The sequence below is a fragment of the Molossus molossus genome, unplaced genomic scaffold (genome assembly GCF_014108415.1).
Source record: "Molossus molossus isolate mMolMol1 unplaced genomic scaffold, mMolMol1.p scaffold_m16_p_19, whole genome shotgun sequence".
Classification (NCBI taxonomy): domain Eukaryota; kingdom Metazoa; phylum Chordata; class Mammalia; order Chiroptera; family Molossidae; genus Molossus; species Molossus molossus.
This window is the reverse complement of record NW_023425354.1, coordinates 18676137-18695116: the sequence shown is the minus strand read 5'-3', so window position 1 is coordinate 18695116 and position 18980 is coordinate 18676137. Positions and strand designations below refer to the sequence as shown.

The 18980-nt window shown below is 46.5% G+C and overlaps 1 protein-coding gene across 3 annotated transcripts in view; it reads left to right on the top strand.

The window, feature by feature from the left end:
• Positions 1-6712: 6712 nt before the first annotated feature.
• Positions 6713-18980, top strand: part of HNF1B (HNF1 homeobox B) — a 52884-nt gene continuing 40616 nt past the window's right edge. For 2 of the 3 annotated variants that reach the window (XM_036268786.1, XM_036268785.1), the window contains exons 1-3: positions 6732-7244; positions 11811-12010; positions 17556-17742. In XM_036268786.1, coding sequence (XP_036124679.1) covers positions 6901-7244; positions 11811-12010; positions 17556-17742 — 731 coding nt within the window. In that variant the 5' untranslated portion in view covers positions 6732-6900. Of the gene's footprint in view, positions 7245-11810; positions 12011-17477; positions 17743-18980 lie in introns of all 3 variants that reach the window. The other variant, XM_036268784.1, reaches the window with a different exon arrangement.

The window sequence follows — 18980 nt, the reverse complement described above, 5'->3', positions numbered from 1 at the left end:
AGGGTGATACCAGTAGGTAGCAGATCCTGACTCATAGATTGGACCCAACGCCTTTGCTGACACCCTTTCAGTATTTCCAGCACAGAAGCATGGCACTGGGAGTAGAAATGAGGGTCTCTTCTCATATCTTATTTCTAGGTCTTGTGTCTGCTCCTGAGCTACACCTCGTGCACAAACACAGTGTTGTAGAGAAAACAGTGGAATCTACATTCAGATGACTTAGGTCGATAAATAGTGATTCTGCACCCTCAGGGGATCGGTTTTTCTTCTCTGAGCCTCAGTTTCTTCATGAAATGTGAGTATTAATGCCTGCCTTCCCTTCTTTGAGGGACTATTTTGAGGATCAAACAAAAAGGAGAAAGATCTTTGCACACTATAAAACCCTGAGCAAACATTATAGTTCTTTATGTGGCAGGTATCTCCTTAGACAGGAAGACTTTGGTCTCCCTCTCACACGCACACAATCACAAGACTTCTCTCTGTGCTGAGATTGTTCCGGGTGTTTCTCTGTGTTGTCCTCTGTTTGAGTGAGTAGAGGGCTCAGAAGGTGGGAAAGAGACAACCCATAGTTCAAGTCCAACGTTCTATTTCTTTCTTTTTTTTATCCTCACCCGAGGACACTTTCCCATTTTTTTGTTCAGGTAGAGTGGGAGGGAGAGAGAGAGAGAGAGAGATAGAGAGAGAGAGAGAGAGAGAAACATCGATGTGAAAGGGACACATCGAGTGGCTGCCACCCGCACAACCGACCAGGGCCGGGGACAAACTGCAACCGAGGTACGCGCCCTTAGCGGGAACCGAACCCCGGTCTCTCAGGACCGCAGATTGACGCTCTAACCGCTGAGCCAAACCGGCCAGGGCCAACGTTGTATTTCTTAACTGTTTGTGGGTCCTTGGGCCAATCTTTACCCTCTTGAAGCCTCCATTTCTTTATCATTAAAGTGGGGATGAGATTATCTATCTCACAGATTTGTGAGGAGAAATCAAGGATAGAGTATAGCAAGGGCTCATTTGAATATTAATCTGAAAACAGATTCCAAGAAATTTTGGTAAAAGGGATTGCTTTTTATTTCAAAACACGGTAGCCTACCCCATATCGTTTATTCAATAAACATTTATGGGGCACCTGCTGTGGGCCGGGTTCACCGCCAACCTCACTTTTAATGGGTGTAGCAGAAGAAAGAGGAATAGATTATTGCTCTGGAGTGAAGGCTCTCTCTGTGAGGTGTAGTATTTATTAGTTTAATATCATACTAGGTCGCTAGTTTTTAATTTAATCTTTTACAAACTACTGGGAACACCCTATTACTAAAAACAACCCAGTAGAAGGATGTGAGTTGTTGAATCAAAATGAGGGGAATCTCCTCTACCCTTAGGAATTTCCCTGGCAAATGTCTAGTAGGGAAATAAAAGCACAGAGCTGGAAGGGATTTCTGGAAAGGAAGCTGAAGGCTGGGGTTGGTGGGATTTGAGACCTGAGGTATCCATTTGTTCCTACCTCGCAGCTCTCCGCAAAAGGCTTCACTCACATCAGACGCTTGGTGGTGTTTGTCAGCGAACTTACTCCAGAAGCTGTGCATTTAGAAGGAAGAGGGATGGAGGGAGGCAGGGAGCCCCTGAGCCACATGCTATGTTTGAGAAATCTTTTGTGAAACCAAGTCCTGCTTGTGCCAACCCCATACAAGGTGTTTTTCTGTGTTATCTAATTTCATTCTTCCAATAACCTTATGAGGTATAAATTCCATTATTACCACCATTTGCATTTGGTGACCATATAAAGACTCGAAGAAATTAAGTCACTTACCCAAAGCACTCCCCCACTCCACCCCCCTTCCTCACACAGACACCCTTCCAGAAAGTAATTGGTCTGTTTGACTCCAGAGCCAGAATTTCCCTAGTGCACTCTGCTGGATCTCTTAAGAAAGTCATTTTTCCTCCCTGAATCTGCTTCCTCTTGCAAAGATGAAAGAGTGAAGTGAAATGCCCTCAGGTCTCTTTCAGATCTATTTCTACCTACATAGGTGTTTTATTCAGCAGCTGACAAACTGGGGCCCATGGGCCAAATCCAGCCAGCCCATTGTTTTTATAGAGTTTTATTGAAATACAGCCACGCATATGCATTTATGCATTGTCTATAACAGCAGAGTTAAGTATTTGTAAAAAAAAAAAAAAAAAAAAAAAAAACTGTATAGCACACAAAGCCTAAAGTACTATCTGGCACTTTATAGATGATGTATCCACCATTCCAATCAAGATATTGGACTTTCTAGCACTCCAGAAAGCTCCCTCATAACCCATCCCTGTGAATATCCAAAAGTAATGCTGATTTTACCTTCTATCACCATGGATTCATTTTTCCTGCTTGTTAACTTCACATAAATGGAATCACACAATATATACCCTTTTGTGTCTGAGAAAGGTATTCTACAAATTCCTTGCTACCAACTTGGAAAATTGAGAAATACAAATAAGGAAACAAAATTCACCCTTAATGACATCATCCAGAAATAATCACTTATTTATTCAACAAGTATTTTATTGAGTAACTGCTATTTAGCAGGCAACTCTCCAGTCATTGCAGAGTAAGACATGAGACAGTCCCTGCTCTCATGAAGCTTATTGTCTGTGGTGTATTTTTTTCCATGTCAAAAGTCCCATGTCCAGCCCTGGCCGGTTTGGCTCAGCAGTTAGAGCATCGGCCTGCAGTCCAGAGAGACCCAGGTTCGGTTCCCGCTAGGGACACGTATCTCAGTTGCAGTTTGTCCCTGGCCCTGGTTGGGTCGAGCGAGTGGCAGCCACTCGATGTGTCCCTTTCATGTCGATGTTTCTCTCTCTCTCTTTCCCTCCCACTCTGTCTGAACAAGGAATGGAAAGGTGTCCTTGGGTGAGGATTTTAAAAAGTCCCATGTCTAGTACTACATAGCCCAAAGGCCTGGAAATGGACACACTGGTAATTTAGGACCATTTAGAAATTTCAAATTATGGAAAAGTAAGGGAACTTATATAGTCATCCAGATCAACTGGCCGTTTTTCGAAAGCAGGATTAGAGGCCCAGAGAAAGTGCTCACAGAAACCTTTGGGAAGGTGAAGCATCATCCAGAAAGGAACGCTATATCCAGAGCTAGAACTCTAGGCTACTAACCCTGTAGTCTAGAATGTTCTTCAGGCTGTGATACTGCTCTCTAACAGTAAGGCCCTTAATCTCCTTCTAAAGACTAGCCAGGGTCAGTGGGAGTCTTGGCGAGTGGAGTAATAGAGGATGAAGAATAGACTCTCCCTGCTATAAGCAAAGCAGGGTAACCATGGAAAGTAGAAGAAAGACTGTAGACAAAAAAAGAAATATCGCTTATGCTGCAAAGTTACAGGAGAGCTGAGTCCCCAGGGACCACATTGCCATTCTGTGAAATTTCCAATATGGTGCTTGGAAAAGCTTAACAGAGTGATAAGCCAGCTGATTTTAAATAGTCTTACACACCAGTGACTGCATCTTCCATAGAAAATCTTGGAATTTGAACTGTGGATTCAGTTTGAGTAGAAAAACCTGATATGGTCTCTATAAATTCAGTAACTCTTTTTTAAAAAGGCTGGAAATCAGAGCCCAAAGAGATCAGCTGCATCATTTCCTTGTGTGTTTTCATGATGTGCTTTTTTTATGTGAGCCTGTCATAATCCAGAAACCTGCAGTTATTAACTCATTTAACCTTCACAAAACCATAGAAGAGCATTATCATTTCCCACATAAGGAAACTTGAGGGTCAGAAAGATTATGTAACGTGCCCAAGTCACACAGTTGGTTAAGCAGATCTAAGACCCAAATTTAGGTCTGTTGATCCAACATCTACCCTCTCTTCTCTGCTGTGAATCCTCCACTTCTCCCTAATAGACTCCCCCCTTTCAACTCACCTTCTCCCAAAGCAGTAAAGGCTGGAGACCTTTGTCCTTCATCCTAAAGCCTTGTTCAAAAGTCCTGAGCCCCAATCTCAGCATTAATGCTTCCTTAAAATGTCCTGTGTCTAATTTTTCCATCTTTACAATGGGGCTGCTATATCAGTTCATCACCACCTTATCCTATGTGAAGCATAAACAAAGTATTTCCACTGTACTCTTGCTCCCTTTATTTGGGGAAGTTTATCCAAAGGGTTTTATGAGATAATTCATTTAGCTAGCACTTTTGACTCACATCCTGAAGGACTATCTGCTGGGATGCTTACATTTTTCCTTTTAAATTTCCATATGGAGGGGTAGGTAGTGGATCTGTTCACAGATCTACAATTGCAGTTTCCATATGGAGGAGTTAAGTACTCTGCCTGTTCACAGACCTACAGTTTTGCTCTAGGTGGCATGCACAAGGTAGATCTGGGGGGGTGGGAGGGGATGTACAGGAAGTTGCTGGATATAAATAGACAGATCACCTCTGCAAGACTATTTGGACACTCATAGAAAGTTTCCCTATACTTTGTGAAACTTTCTGTACATTCTCATGGTTTGCTTGGGGTAGGGGAGAGAATGGGTTTGCTGTCACCTGAATTTTAAGAGAGAGGGAAGCTTGAGAGTCAGACTGGGCACACAGCAGTTGGAACTACAGATCAAAGTTTTGTTGCTGAAAGGGAAGTGATTGCTGGTTTTTTAATGGGTTTTTCCAGCTAAACACAGAAACTGATATTCATTACATTTGACTGCTTCTATCATGATAGCAAGTGAGAGACAGGGACAAAGAGCTTGTTCTCCAGGGACCTTTACTCTCAACACTTCATTATCTTGGTTGAGGGGAGGCAGAGAATATTCTCCCAGTGGGTGGAATTGTGAGGGGCAAGGACCTGCCATACGTCACAACAAACTAGAAGACAATAAGGTGAAATGAAGGAACCTAATTTCCATGAGCTTATTACCCCTTTCTCCAGGAGAAACTGAGATAGTGCAAGCCTCCCCCAGGGCTCCAGGCACACAACCACCCCCCTTCTCTGTGACTCCTAGCACAGCGGTCCAGGCATCTGAAACAGATTCTGTATTTAAAAGAGGCAGCCTAGCTCCTTAGCTCCCGGATGGATCAGTCACACCGGGAGGATCAGCCCTCATACATCTAGATTTGACTCTGAATCAAGCAGATTGAAAGCTGTTGACCCTTCCTCCCCCACGATGAAATTCCACTCTTCCAGAAACTAACCCCAACTTCCTCCTAATTATATGTTAAAGGCGAGAAAGGTAGGAGAATTTGTTTAGAAGCACCTTTGCAAATTCCCTGCGGATTCTGAATTTTTGTCTCTAATCTCCCAGTCCCTCCAACCCCAGCGCTGGATCTGCCTGACTTTGAGAACTCTAAGCCTCGAGAGGGGCTAGATTTTACCACTGAGAACTGGCTTCCTGCCTCCGCAGACTGCAAAGTATTATTAGACTAAGGGGTTTCATAGGTGGTCTCCCTCAATACACACAAGGCCCCTCCCCCTGCACTGTAGGTATCGGTATTTTACAGATGAAACTGAGGCTAGGAGAAGGGGAAAGTGGTCCCTTGCCCCAGAACCTATAGGTCTGTGACCGGTGGCTTCTTAAAAAAGCCCGGTCCCCTCTTTCTTCTGCAGGTCAGGACGGAGTGACCCTCAGGCTTCCTTCTTGCCCCCTCCACGTCCCAGGGAGATGCAGGTGAAAATCCTATAGTGCCGAAAGTTTCCCGACCTCCTTCCCCGGGTGGGGGGAAAAACGTCTGTTGCTCAGCGGCTTGGTGAACGCCTTCTCGTCGTGCGCCATCTCCCGCCGCGGCCGCCGCGACCTCCGTCTGCAGTCCAGGCCCGCCCAGACTCCAGGAACCGCCTGTGTCCCGGAGCTGTGAATAAACAGAAGTCAAGGTGGGACATAAGGTTTCAACCGTCCACCCAGACGTATGCAGGCCAAGCCTCGCTTTCACTGCTGGAAAGGAGGCCCGGAAAGCCGGGGCGCTTTGATATTCCGGGATTAAGCTGAAGAGCACGGCCCAGGCGTCCAGCTCCCCCGCGGCTTGGCCAGGCTAGGTGCTGGGGCAGCGCGTGTGCTTGGGGAACTCAACTTTGGCTACTCCCCCTGGCCATAAATTAGCCTGCGCCTCCTTCTCTCTCGCCTATGCTCAGAGGCGACATTTCTGCAAATCCAAAACACCAGACCCGGCTGGCGAGAGCTTGGGGTCTGCAAAGTGGTAACCTAGATGGATCTGAACCGGGTCTCTGCAATCCGCGCTCACCCCACCTAACACCCCCCTTCCCCCAGGTCTCGGCGTCCATTCCCAAACGGCCAGGATCTCCACCCAGCTGGCTCTCCCGGCCCACCACCTGCGTCGTTGGGACGCCTTAGAGGGCCTCTACTCTCCCCTCCTCCTCCATCTCCTTGTTCTAAGAACACTCCAACTTCCTCCATCTCTCACCTGAACCCCCGAAGCGCAGTTTCTTCTTCTTTCCAGACTAAAGCTGGACCTGCGGCCGGTGGAAAAGCCCCAGGCTGCAAGCTACTTGCTTAAGTCCAAAGGTCAGCTAAAGTTTGACTGATAAACAGAACTAGTACAAGAAGGCCTTCAGCCCCCCAGCGTGAGTACAATGGATCCTGCAAGCCCCGCTCCCGCCCGGGTCTGCAGCTCTCCACGACTGCCCCTCAAGTTCTCCCTTTCTCGGTTTTCCCCCCTCCCCATGATCATTTGCATCTTGCCGAAAGCCGGGCCCTCCCCGCTGATTTGCATATCTTATATGGCCTAATGGTGGCGATCATGGCCAGTTAGAAGTTTTCTGACTTCTCGGAGGAGACTCCGGGACCCCGGGGAGTAACAGGTGTCTGGAGGCTGAAGGGTGGGGGGCTTCCTGGACTTGGGGTTCGCTTGTGAAACTCCCCGCCACCCACCCTCTTCTCTCGCACCCACACACCCCCTTCTTTTTCTGTCCTTGGAAAATGGTGTCCAAGCTCACGTCGCTCCAGCAAGAACTCCTGAGCGCCCTGCTGAGCTCCGGAGTCACCAAGGAGGTGCTGGTCCAGGCCTTGGAGGAACTGCTGCCATCCTCGAGTTTCGGGGTGAAGCTGGAGACACTGCCCTTGTCGCCCAGCAGCGGGGCCGAACCCGACACCAAGCCGGTCTTCCATACTCTCACGAACGGCCACGCCAAAGGCCGCTTGTCCGGGGACGAAGGCTCCGAGGACGGGGACGACTATGACACCCCTCCCATCCTCAAGGAGCTGCAAGCACTCAACACCGAGGAGGCGGTGGAGCAGCGGGCAGAGGTGGACCGGATGCTCAGGTAGGTGCGGACAGAGGTGGAAAGTATGCACCCGACCCCTTGAGCCCTGGGCCTTATACCTGGGCGACCCTACGCCCGACCACTCTCGCCATGCCTGTTACCCACCAGAGAAGTCCCCGGGGGCGCGCCTCTTCTTTTCCCAACACCTGGACCCCTCCCAATCTCTCAACCGGATGGCCAGGAGCCCCGGGGCTTCATCTCCCCCTGCTCAGGCTAGTTAGTGTACAGGGCTCAAGAGGCCCTCCCCGCAGAGCTGGAGCTCGGCCTGGGAGAACCTGAGCTGTGGAGCCCTTTGCCTGGGGGTTCGCCCACGCGACTGAAGGTGCGAGTGGGTGCAGTGAAACAACGGTGGTTTCCCAGGAGCAGAGGCTCGGGTCGCACAAGTCGCAGGCCACTCATTTCTCCCCGGCCTCTTCTCCGGTCAGGGAAAACGCAGGCCGGCCTATGGCACAGCGTCCTGCTGTACTTTGCAGAGGGACAGGCGGCACCCAGGGCCGGGATCTGGGGGAGAGTTCTCAGGTGGGCACTCCCATCTGCAGCGCCCATGCAAGGCCCCAGGATTATCCGGAATCCCCAAACCGGTTTAGATCTGCAAAGGGAAAGGTTTGCATGTTGTAGGGTCAGGGTGGACCCGCACGGGGCAAAAGAAATTGCACATATCTAAGCAAGTATGGGGCAAACGCGGCTCAAACCCCAGTTCGCAGCGGATCTGGTCGCAACTAGAGAAAGGAGGGCGTTTCCTGACCTCGTCACTGACACCCCGGCGTCCCTGAGGAATTCAGGCAACTGACCGGCGGTCTATCACCCGGTTCAGGATTGTTTGCTGGGCCTAGTAGACCGGCTTGGGACTTTGACAGCTGGTTACTAATTATTGAAGGAGCCGAGAGGTTCCTTAGACTGCATGTCGCTCCCGGTCACTTCGCTTTAGGACTGAGCCCCTCGAGTGACTTCGGACACTTCAGCGTCGGGGTTTAAAGGCAGGGCCAGGACCAAAGTCTCGTCCTGGACTCCGGCAGCCTCGGTTGCACGCTCGCAGCGGCAGTTTGGAATGGGATATGACCTTGCATTTGAATTTGCTATCTGAGGTCCCCGGCGGCTTACTCTCTAGCAAAGACAATCAGGAGGACTTCTAGATTTTTCTTCCAAAAGTACTTTGCTACAATTCGTGGGCTTGAGGTTCTTCCCTCGTTGTTCCCCCGCGCGGTAGCCGGTTCTCCCCCACTGGGGTTTGGGCGCAGAAAGGTGAGAAGGGTCGGAAGGAGTGGCTGGAGGCCAGGGTGGCCTGGAGATTGACCAGGGCCTGGCGGACTAAACCGAGCTCCCGCTGCCTGCCAAGGGGCCTGCGGGGTCGAGGCCTACCGGCCTGGCCTCAAGACTCCTTCTTTTTAGCTGGGCTCTGGAGGAATCTAGGAAGCCCGGGGCGACCGAGGGTGCCCCTCCGCACCCAGCCCCGCGCAGGGCTGGACGCAGCACAGATGCAACATAAACTGCAGCACGTGGAGTTAGGGTGTTATTAATTTATTTCTATAAATCATCAACAGAAAGATACACAAAGAGTCGTGATTAGGTTGAAAAGAGGCGGGTTATTCATTGGTGAAGTTGTAAACGCGGTTTAGAGGGGGAAGGAAATCAAAACTCGGACGCCTGGCTGCTGGCTGCCGCCAACGCGCGCGCGCTCGCGCGCGCACACACACACGCACACGCACCGCGCTGCGGGGCGCTCGGACCGAGCCCCCTGGGCGCCACTTCAGCCCCCCGAACGCTGCCCCGGCTGCCGACATACCTGACAGCCCGGCCCGGGTCCCAGACCTCAGCCCTCTCTGCCCTCTGCAAAGCCCCAGCTCCAGAGGGCGGGGAGCAAGCCTAGGAGACCCAAGGCACTTGCCGGAGTGGAGACACAGGACAGACCCCAAGGTTTTTCTCCCCTTCCCAAGCTGGTGCTGCCTTCCCTCCCCCACCTTTGGGAGTTGTCGGCCTTTATTAAAGTAATTTTTCAAGAAATTGCTAACGGTTCCCAGGTCACTGCACAGTCGGCTCCCGAGCACCAGACACAAGCACTCCCCTTTTTGCCCACTCAGTTCCCCTAAGGCGGAAAGAAAAGAACAGGAAAAGTCGCTTTTTGGAGCGCTTGAACGCACCGTGTACCTTCTAGAAGAGAAAGGCGAGAAGGAAGGGTCAGGGACTGCGCGCTGCCGGGGACCCCGGCTCCAGGTCGAGCCGGACTCACCGGCCGGCCTCCAGGCTGGCGTGCTGGTGGCATTTGGAAAATTGACTGCTTGCTAAGAAGCCGAAGTTGAGGCTGTGCTGGGGTCCAGGGCGGTTCTGCTGTGGGCCGCGAAGGTATTGTTTGCAGAGGAGCGTGCTGGGCCGACACTGCCCGCGCCCAGGTCGGGCGTTTGACACCTGCGCTCGGAGCACAATGGCGGCGCGCGCTTCTCCGGACCCCTGTACACATCAGGGTTAGGAACCCTGAACATGAGGTGTATTTTCAAATTTTAAAAAGTAACCAGTTCTCCGAGCTCTTCCCGGTGAATATATGTAAATTCTGGGGTCAGAGAACTGTAAAGGTATTAACTGCGCCATCTTACCCCTAACTCTAGTCCTTTAATGCGGGCTTAAAGGTTTGCTATAGTTAATGGGGGTTTCCTGGGCTTTTTTTTTTTTTTAAACCTTCCAAATTGTTGAGCTAATTCTTTGCACAGGACCCTTAGCTCTTAGAACATTACACCATTTCACTAGGTTTCTTAGACACACAAAATGAACACAGGTAAAGAAACTGAAGCAAAACAAAAATAGCCAAAGACTTTGTAAAAGAAATATTAACTTTTAAAATGCAAATACTTTTTCCAACTTTAGACGTTATTGTTCCTATCTGCTGGAAGTGTTTTTCTACCCTGAAAATATCTGTGGAAATATTCGCCAGAAATAAGCTTTTAAATAATCTCTGATGTTTCCAAAATGTTATATCATTTTTCGCTTACTTTAGGTGAATTCTCCATGTTTGAAACTCTACTGCATTTTCTCATTATTTTTGTTCTTGTTGTTACTTCATTATATTGTATTACTTGGAAGTACCTTTTAAAATTCTTGAGAAATTCGTTAACTTATATTTTATTAATCTTAAAAGTTTGCATTTCCCCAAAACATCTATCCTCATGAATTTAATATCAAAGAACTGCTAGAATAATCAGTTATTCAAATGCTTACAAACGATCTCAGTTTAATTAATTATTAGATTTTTAATTCATTAAACAAAATTTATTTTATTTGACATATTATACCATTTAGAAATAAATTGTTTAATTAATCTGCAATACTATGTCTGACCTCTTTAAACCATTTTTTGTGTGTTTCGTCTGAAACTACATTTTCCTTTCATTTTTTTCATGTTCTATTAGGCTACTATATATATATCAACACACAGTAGAGGGATGCTGGTTTTTATAAAGCTAAATATGTAGCTGCATTAAACAAATAGTACATGTGGGTGTATTGCTACTTTAACACCTTTTTCTATACTATGCCTTATTTAATTTTTTGTTTTAAATGATATCTAAGTTTTAAGTCACCTATTCAACAAGCAAGAAAAGATATTGGCAAAGTTGAAAACCTTTTAAATAAGTAAAATTCAAAGGCATCAATACATTGTTTTTAAAAAGTTTTTTGCATACCTGTGTTTATGAGAAATGAAAACTATAAGCAAGTTATTGTCTCAAACTTGAAATTTAGGAGAAAACTTGCCTTCCAGATACTCTTACCCTATCAGAGCTAAAATGTAGGAATGCAGGAAAACAAGGCCTTGGGGATCGGTAATATCTTATTCCGAAATTAAAATTATTAGTCCCCATTAGGTTTTATTTGGGAGGAGTGGCTGTGGTGAATTTTCTTTTTTAACTTGACTTGCTGGCCTCAGTGGAATGATTTTTCAGTCCCAGGGAAGAACTTTATTGTACTTCTTAAAACTCTTCTAAAATTCTGAAAGCCATTTAACATTTTACTAAGAAGTCCTCCTTGTATCTCAGGAGGTGGACATATATGTTTTACTCCTATTTGATAAGACAAGAAACTGAGACACTCATTCAGAAGGAAAATAATGTGGGAGAAGTCTAGGTGAATTTAGAAACTGATGCTGCCCCCTATCCTAGTAGGATCAGTCAGCCCAGTACCAATCAAATGGCATCTCTGCTTTCCAATGCGCTTCCTGCCTTTTAAGTCTCTCACATTCCAGGCACATGAAGGAAAGTAAAATAAAATAGGATCTTTTCTTCCTGCTTAACAGGAGAGAGTACTGGTAGTTCTTTCCCATTCCTCAGGACAGGAAGTCATCTTCATCTTTCCCCTCCTAATCTCAGAAGAAAGGGATGGAGTGTACTATAAAGGAGCTTTCATATAGTACTATATAGGTTCTATTTGGCCTCACATCTTTCGCAAGGATATATCTTGAACAGGTGAAGAAATAGGTGAAGATCAGAGTTTTGCACAGAGTTTAGGTAAAACCCGTAGAAAGGCAGTATTTCTCTCCAGACTTCTTCCACCAGCATCCTAACCATCTGTTTATTTATCTAGTGAGGACCCTTGGAGGGCTGCCAAAATGATCAAGGGCTACATGCAGCAACACAACATCCCCCAGAGGGAGGTGGTTGATGTCACGGGCCTGAACCAGTCACACCTCTCACAGCATCTCAACAAGGGCACTCCTATGAAGACCCAGAAGCGGGCTGCCCTGTACACCTGGTACGTCCGAAAGCAACGGGAGATCCTCAGACGTAAGTGTTTTCATCCCACCTCTGCCTCAACCTGGAGTGACCTTTGCCCTAACTCTGACCTCTGGGATACCTCAGTTTTCCCTTCATCAAGAAAGCCTGTGTAGCATTTGGTAAATATAAGGAAGCTGGCAGGTGGATTTGGCCTTCATACTTGCTGTATGATGGATTACTTTATATCATTTTCTTCTTCCATGGTTCCTTTACTACCCAGCCAGGTGTTTTGACAAGTCCTTCAGTATGTGCAATTTACCTCGAATTTTTTGGTTCCTGCTTCCAACATTTTTCTCCTTGAAATAAAGCGGATAACAGTGGAATATCATCCTCAAAGTATGCAAAGCAGCTCCCCTTGACACATAACCACAGACTAGAGTTCCCAAGAAAGACATTTCATAACCATCAATAATATTGATCGCTATTACTATTACATTTTCTCCCCTCTGAAAAAAATTTATTTTAAAAAATAGAGAATGTTTGTGTATGTATACATATATTCAGAACCCAACCCTGTTATTTATTTATTTATTTATTTATTTATTTATTTATTTTGTGTGTTGGGAGGGGGGGGTGTTGGTGATTGAGTTCTGAAGCAATTTAAGGTGCTTACTCATATTTACCAAAACTGGTAGAGTTTGGGAACCTCAGCAGGTGACCTTGTCTAATAAAGAAGCTGCTTCTGGCTAAGGCAGGACGCAGTAAAAGTGTCTGTATTTGGAATTCTGACAATCAGTTCTGTGATTCTCATTCTCATTCCCCAAATTTCCTTTCTGTCCCAAGATTTCTTTCACTCAATAATACTGAGAGATTTTTGTTTTGCAGTCTAGGGAAGTTTGGACTTCATTTGAATGACCAGAGTATGAATGACATACTCTTTTTATTTTAGGAAAGTATACTTTTACATTATACTTTAATTATTTTGATCCCATCTTTTCCTAGGAAATTTTTATATGAGTGTTCAGTCTTCCACACACTGTCCCTGGGCTGTGGGTTTCTCTGTCTTTGTTAAGATATTAGTTTCCACCATTTTCTGGGTTGGTCTTTTTTCTCTCTCACTGGATGGCCACTTTTTTTTTTTTTTGCATTTATTTTCAGATAGAGCGGGAGGGAGAGAGGAAGAGAGAGAGAAACATCGACATGAGAGAGACACATCGAGTGACCACCACCCACACAACCCCAACCAGGGCTGGGGACAAACTGCAACCGAGGTACGCGCCCCTAGCAGGAACCGAACCCGGGCCTCTCTGGTCCGCTGGACCACGCTCTAACCGCTGAGCCAAACCGGCCAGGGCTGGATGGCCACTTTTAAAAATCACTCTTGTGCCCTGGCCGGTTTGGCTCAGCGGTTAGAGCATTGGCCTGTGGTCTAGAGAGACCCGGGTTCGGTTCCCGCTAGGGGCTCGTACCTCAGTTGCAGTTTGTCCCCGGCCCTAATTGGGTCGTGCGGGTGGCGGCCACTCAATGTGTCCCTTTCACGTCGATGTTTCTCTCTCTCATGTTTTTGTTCTCTCTGAGCAAAAAATGGGAAAATGATCTTGGGTGAGGATAAAAAAAAATCACTCTTGTTTTCTGTCATACACTGCTCCAAAGTGATTGTTTCAGTATTTATTGTCTCAATTTCTAGAGGCTAGAAAGGCCTTCATGATGGAAGGAAAGGTTTTTTGTTTTTTAATTTTTTTTTTATTTTCAACCGAGGACATTCTTACATTTATTGTCAGATAGTACATTTATTGTCAAATAGAGCAGGAGGGAGAGAAGGAGGAAGAGAGAGAGAGAAACATCGATTGTGAGAGTGACACATCGAGTGGCTGCCACCCACACGACCCCCACCAGGGTCAGGGACAAACTGCAACCGAGGTACGTGCCCTTAGTGGGAACTGAACCCGGGACTCTCTGGTCAGCCGGCAGACACTCTAACCGCTGAGCCACACCGGCCAGGGCGGAAGGAAAGGTTTTTTAGGCACTCATCTCATATTGTTGGAAGCATTAAATGGATAGATTAGAAGCAGCAAAGTGAGAGCTCTTTGCTGTGTCAGGGAAGGGACTCTGGGTTGATCCACCATCTGTGGTCACAAGGTCTGGAGAAGTTGGGGTTTCTGACATAAAGCAACTCTCTGTAATACCTGAAAAGTCCATTATCAGGAGCCTAGCCCGTGAGACATCTTTGTGTTCAACGGGAGTCCCTCAGAAAGGAGAGGGAGGCAGGAAAGGCCAACCAGAAGCTTCTAAAAAGACAAGAAGTACCAGAAATTTCTCAAGATACTTAAGAAGGGACATTTTACAAAAATTTATGATAGTCTCTGCAAGGGATTTTTTAAGATTGTTGTTGTCATTGTTATTGTTATTGTTATTGTTCAAAGTCAAACGAGACATAAAGCTTAAGAGCTTAAGAAACATTTCTTCTTCCTGTAAATATTATGTGAGTTCTTATTAGGTACTGAGCACTGTGCTGGACTATGGGATACACAGGTCCTTTTCTCCAGAGACTTACAATCTAATGAAGGGATAAAATGTTTGAATAAATAATGACAACTTCTTTGTAAAGGCTGTTATAAAGGCATGGACAAGGGGCATCAGAGGAATTGCTGAGCTGCCTAAAGACATCATGGAGGGCTTCCTAGAGGAGGTGACATTTGAACCAAAGTCTGATGGATAAATATAACACACAATCATGAAATAAAAATTAGGAAGTGAGATAAACAAAACAGGGACACAGTGAATGGGGTGGGAAGAAGGAGAATGAGAGGAAAGAATTTTAAAAAGGTATTACTTGATGACAAATTTTCTTGAAAAACCAGTAACAATAAATGGTAATATTCATGGACACTTCTATACATATAGAATCTCTTTATCCAAGCCAGCTTCTGGGCCTACAGTGGTGAACATTTTCTTTCTCTTCTTACCACCCCCTCCCCCCCACCACCATTAATCTGGAAAGAAATAGAGGAAAGTTGGTGGTGGCTGAAGGACCCAGGAGAATCTTTCTTCAAAAATTGAGAGAGGGTAGGGCCAAGGCTCTGAGGTGGGTAGAGCCTGGATGTTTCTGAGCACCTACAGGCAAGTCAGCCTGGCTGAGCCTGGCATGCACTGGGCTCTGAACACCATGCAGGCTGCTGCCTTCTCAAAGGGCAGCTGACAGACAGGCAGCCCCCACACCATGGGTGGCTCTGAATGTGTTTCACGCCCACCACAGACAAAACTTCAGGATTCAGTTTTGTTACCTCCACCTAAGTCAGATTTGAAGGTTTTGTAGGTGTATTGTTTGTGTTTTGGTTTTAGGGAGAAGTGATGCAAAGGCTGCTGGTTAGGAGCCTTAGGGTCCATAGGCAGAGTTCACATCTTGGCTTCTGTCCCACATCCATGTGACTTTGGGCAGGTCACTTAACCAGCTTGAACCTTGGTTTCTTCATCTGTAAAATGGAGATAGCAATACTTGTTGCATGGAGTGGTTGTGAAAATTAGATGCAGGAACCCATTTAGAGAACTTTGTTCAATACCTCACCATAGAAATGGTTCAATATGTTAACTGTTAGTACATCTATTCTCATCAAGTGAAGAACCTCAAATTGATCCTGGGTCCTTGGGCTTAGCCATACTGGGTTTGGCTATTATTCACGGTGATGCCACAGGGCCACAGGGAGGAGAGAAGGCCCTGAGACAGACCCACTGAGCAGGGAACTTCTCTCTGCCCTTCTGATTGATTGTCCCTAAAGTAGCTGCACTTGGATTGCTATGAAGACTAAATGATACAGGAGATATGAAAGGACTTTGCAAAGTATAACTTCCATAGGAATTTGGGTCATCATCATCATCCTGACTCGGGGTAGATGTTCTCAAGATATTTGGGGTCCCTTAGATTTTCAACCAGTCCCATTCCACAGATGGGGAAGCTGAGAGACCAGGGATTTAAGTAACTTGGCTGGGGCTCTACATTATTCCATTGAGTCAGTAACTTCCTGCCAGTAAATTTGGCAGAAACTCTCCTAGTTATCTAAAGGAGTTGTTGGGGACCAGTGGAAACAGAGCCCTAAGTGGCCTGAGAATCATTGAAAGTGGGTGGGACTTAAATCAAAGGCCCCAGTGGACATGTTCAGTCCATCAACAAGGGAGACTGCTCATCAACTTGGCCAGTCAGCTATTGGTTAAACAGAGCCCAATATCACCTGCAGTTGGGGTCCTGAGTCTAAGAGTATTAGGGGCCCACTGCTCCTTCTGATGTACCGAAATGGAAATTAATCCCTAGACTGGTGGTAAATTCCCCACTGCTGGAAGAGTGTAGAATCAGGACCACAGGGTAGGCTGTGGTAGAGGGGATTCAAGCATTCAGTAGTGGCCTAATTTTGAACCTTGAGGATTTTGGATCTAGTGATCCCAGAGACCTGTGGGAGTGACTTCAGGAACCAAGAAAGAAAAACATCAAGGTCCAGAACATGGGGACCAGGAGTTAGGAAATGAATCTGTTATGTGTCCTTGCTCAGCAAAGTGCTTGGCCTCTATGCTTATTCATGTATAAAATGGAATCAATCACCTCAGTGAATACTGCTTCATGCAGACGTAAGGAAGAGAACAACAAAGCTCTCTCCTCCCATAAGTAAATATCAAATCTCACTTAAACCATCAAGACTCAGCTTACCACTGAGCGAGCTGCCATCTTTCTTTCATTCTTTTAACCAAAATGTATTGGGGGTCATGCTATGCCTGGATCCTGGGAATTAGACAGACAGGGAGCATTATTCTGTCTGCATTTATCTTTCTCCAACTCATATGCCATTCCTAGAAGAGTCCTGTGTGTGCCGTCTTCTGCATTTGCCATCTTTCAAATGTGTGGGTGGGGGTGTAAGACCTCTTTCCCTCATAAATAGACCCCTGGACACACACACCAGTGCCTTTGAAATGATCTGATATTTGAAGAGCTTCTTCCCTTTCCAATACAAAGCTCCAGTTATATTTATTTCAAAACTGCGGTCAAAGGTTTGGGGTTTGGGTTTTTCTAACAGCAAAACATTCTAATGTAGATACCTAGGATCTCTGAGGAGAGAGGAGGGGTGGGGAGAGCTATTTTCAATCTCTGAATATTTTATCTAATTGCAAAGTGTACCTTTGAGCAGTTTCCCCCTAGACCTGAGACTTGGTTGAATTCATCCCCTTGGCATCAAAATATAAGAGTTCAGAGTGTGGTTTGAGGCCACTGAGTCAATGGGAAAAAGTAATAATAAATTGATCTTAAAACAATGCTTGGCCACCTTTGAGCTCCTTCAAAAAAAAAGAAAAGGGTAGCTTTGGTGGCATGAACTGAGGTGGGCAGTGAGGGGCCTGTCGTGAGCCTTCCCCCTGTGTATCCTCACATGCAAGAGCAGCAGGTTGCGAGACTTAGGGGAGAGGAATAAAAATGTTTTTGTTCGTCTGTCTATCTGTCTGTCTGCCAAGTGGAAGCTGTAGACCCTATCAAATCTACTCCTTTCTCTTTTTTCAGAATTCAACCAGACAGTCCAGAGTTCTGGGAATATGACAGACAAAAGCAGTCAGGATCAGCTGCTGTTTCTCTTTCCAGAGTTCAGTCAACAGAGCCAGGGGCCTGGGCAGTCCGATGATGCCTGCTCTGAGCCCCCCAACAAGAAGATGCGTCGCAACCGGTTCAAGTGGGGGCCCGCATCCCAGCAAATCTTGTACCAGGCCTACGACCGGCAAAAGAACCCCAGCAAGGAAGAGAGGGAGGCCTTAGTGGAGGAGTGCAACAGGTAACACCACCAGAAGCTCACCGCGCAGGCGGGCAAGAGCACAGACCTGAGACCCGTCCCCTCAGTCCTGGGACATTGAGACACTGGTTACCCAGATAAGTGTGGCTCAATTAGGGTTTCCCAAAGCATAGTCTCTAGAACTGTAATTTCAAGCCATTACTAAATAAATTTGAGGCACATCATATGCATACTTCTTCTTAAGGAGTCATAAAGGACCCGAGAAGTCCTGCAGCAAGACACCCACTTAGCTTTGTTGAATTGGCTGTTAGCCATGCAGTCTTTTTTCTCTGAGGACTACCCTTATGAACTATTATTTCAGAGAAGATACTCTGGAGAGCGCTGGTCTAAAATATGATGCCACACGGGAATCATGCGTTTGACCTTCATTTAGACCAAGGGTTAAACTATCCCGTAACCACAGATTGGCTCTGTCCTCAACCAGTTGTATGTTCATTGGTCCAAAAGGAAACTTGGAAGGAGAGCAAGAACGGGTTGGGTCTGTTCAGTCCACTCTGCCCACACTAATTGGAGTTTATTTTATATCTTACCAGTTACATGTAATTTTAAAGAAAACTATTGGAAATCCATGAGATATCTTTTTGCCTCATTCCTGCCCCATCCTCCCTGACTCCACCAGTGACTTTCTTAAAATTCTGCCCTTGGCTCTGGCCTATGTATGGGCTCTCTCTCTGTCTTTGGGCTGGACTGGCTCTGGCAGTGGAAGGATGTGGTGAGAAAGGTCAGGCCAGAAAGTTGGAAGGCAGTACGACCAGCTCTGCATGTCACAGAGTCCTCAAGCTGTGCTCTGTCCCCCTGGCAGCATCCAGTGTGTCTAAGAATCTCACACCTGGACTGGGGGTTCATCAGCAATGATAAAACTAGAGGCTGCCATCTCTGCATACCCTCCTTTGTATCTCACACAGCCTGCTTTTTGGGGAGACTCCTGCAGTGAAAATAAGGGATCTGGCTTCCTTGATACCCTTATGGAGTGTCCAAACCCCAAAAGACCAGAATTCCCTTAGAGCGCTGTGAAGGGACTCAGCCAGCCAGCCAAGGACTCTGCCTTTTGTAAGGTGGGAAGAATAGCGCTCTAAGGAGGTGTCAGGAAGCCCCATCTGGACCCTTCCCTGTATTACCTGCCCCCAGCTTGCTCTCTTTTCACTGGAGGCTAAGCCCCTGGCTTCCAGGCAACGGAGTTTGCTTGGTACCTGTGTTCAGCCCCATTCTAGACATCTCAT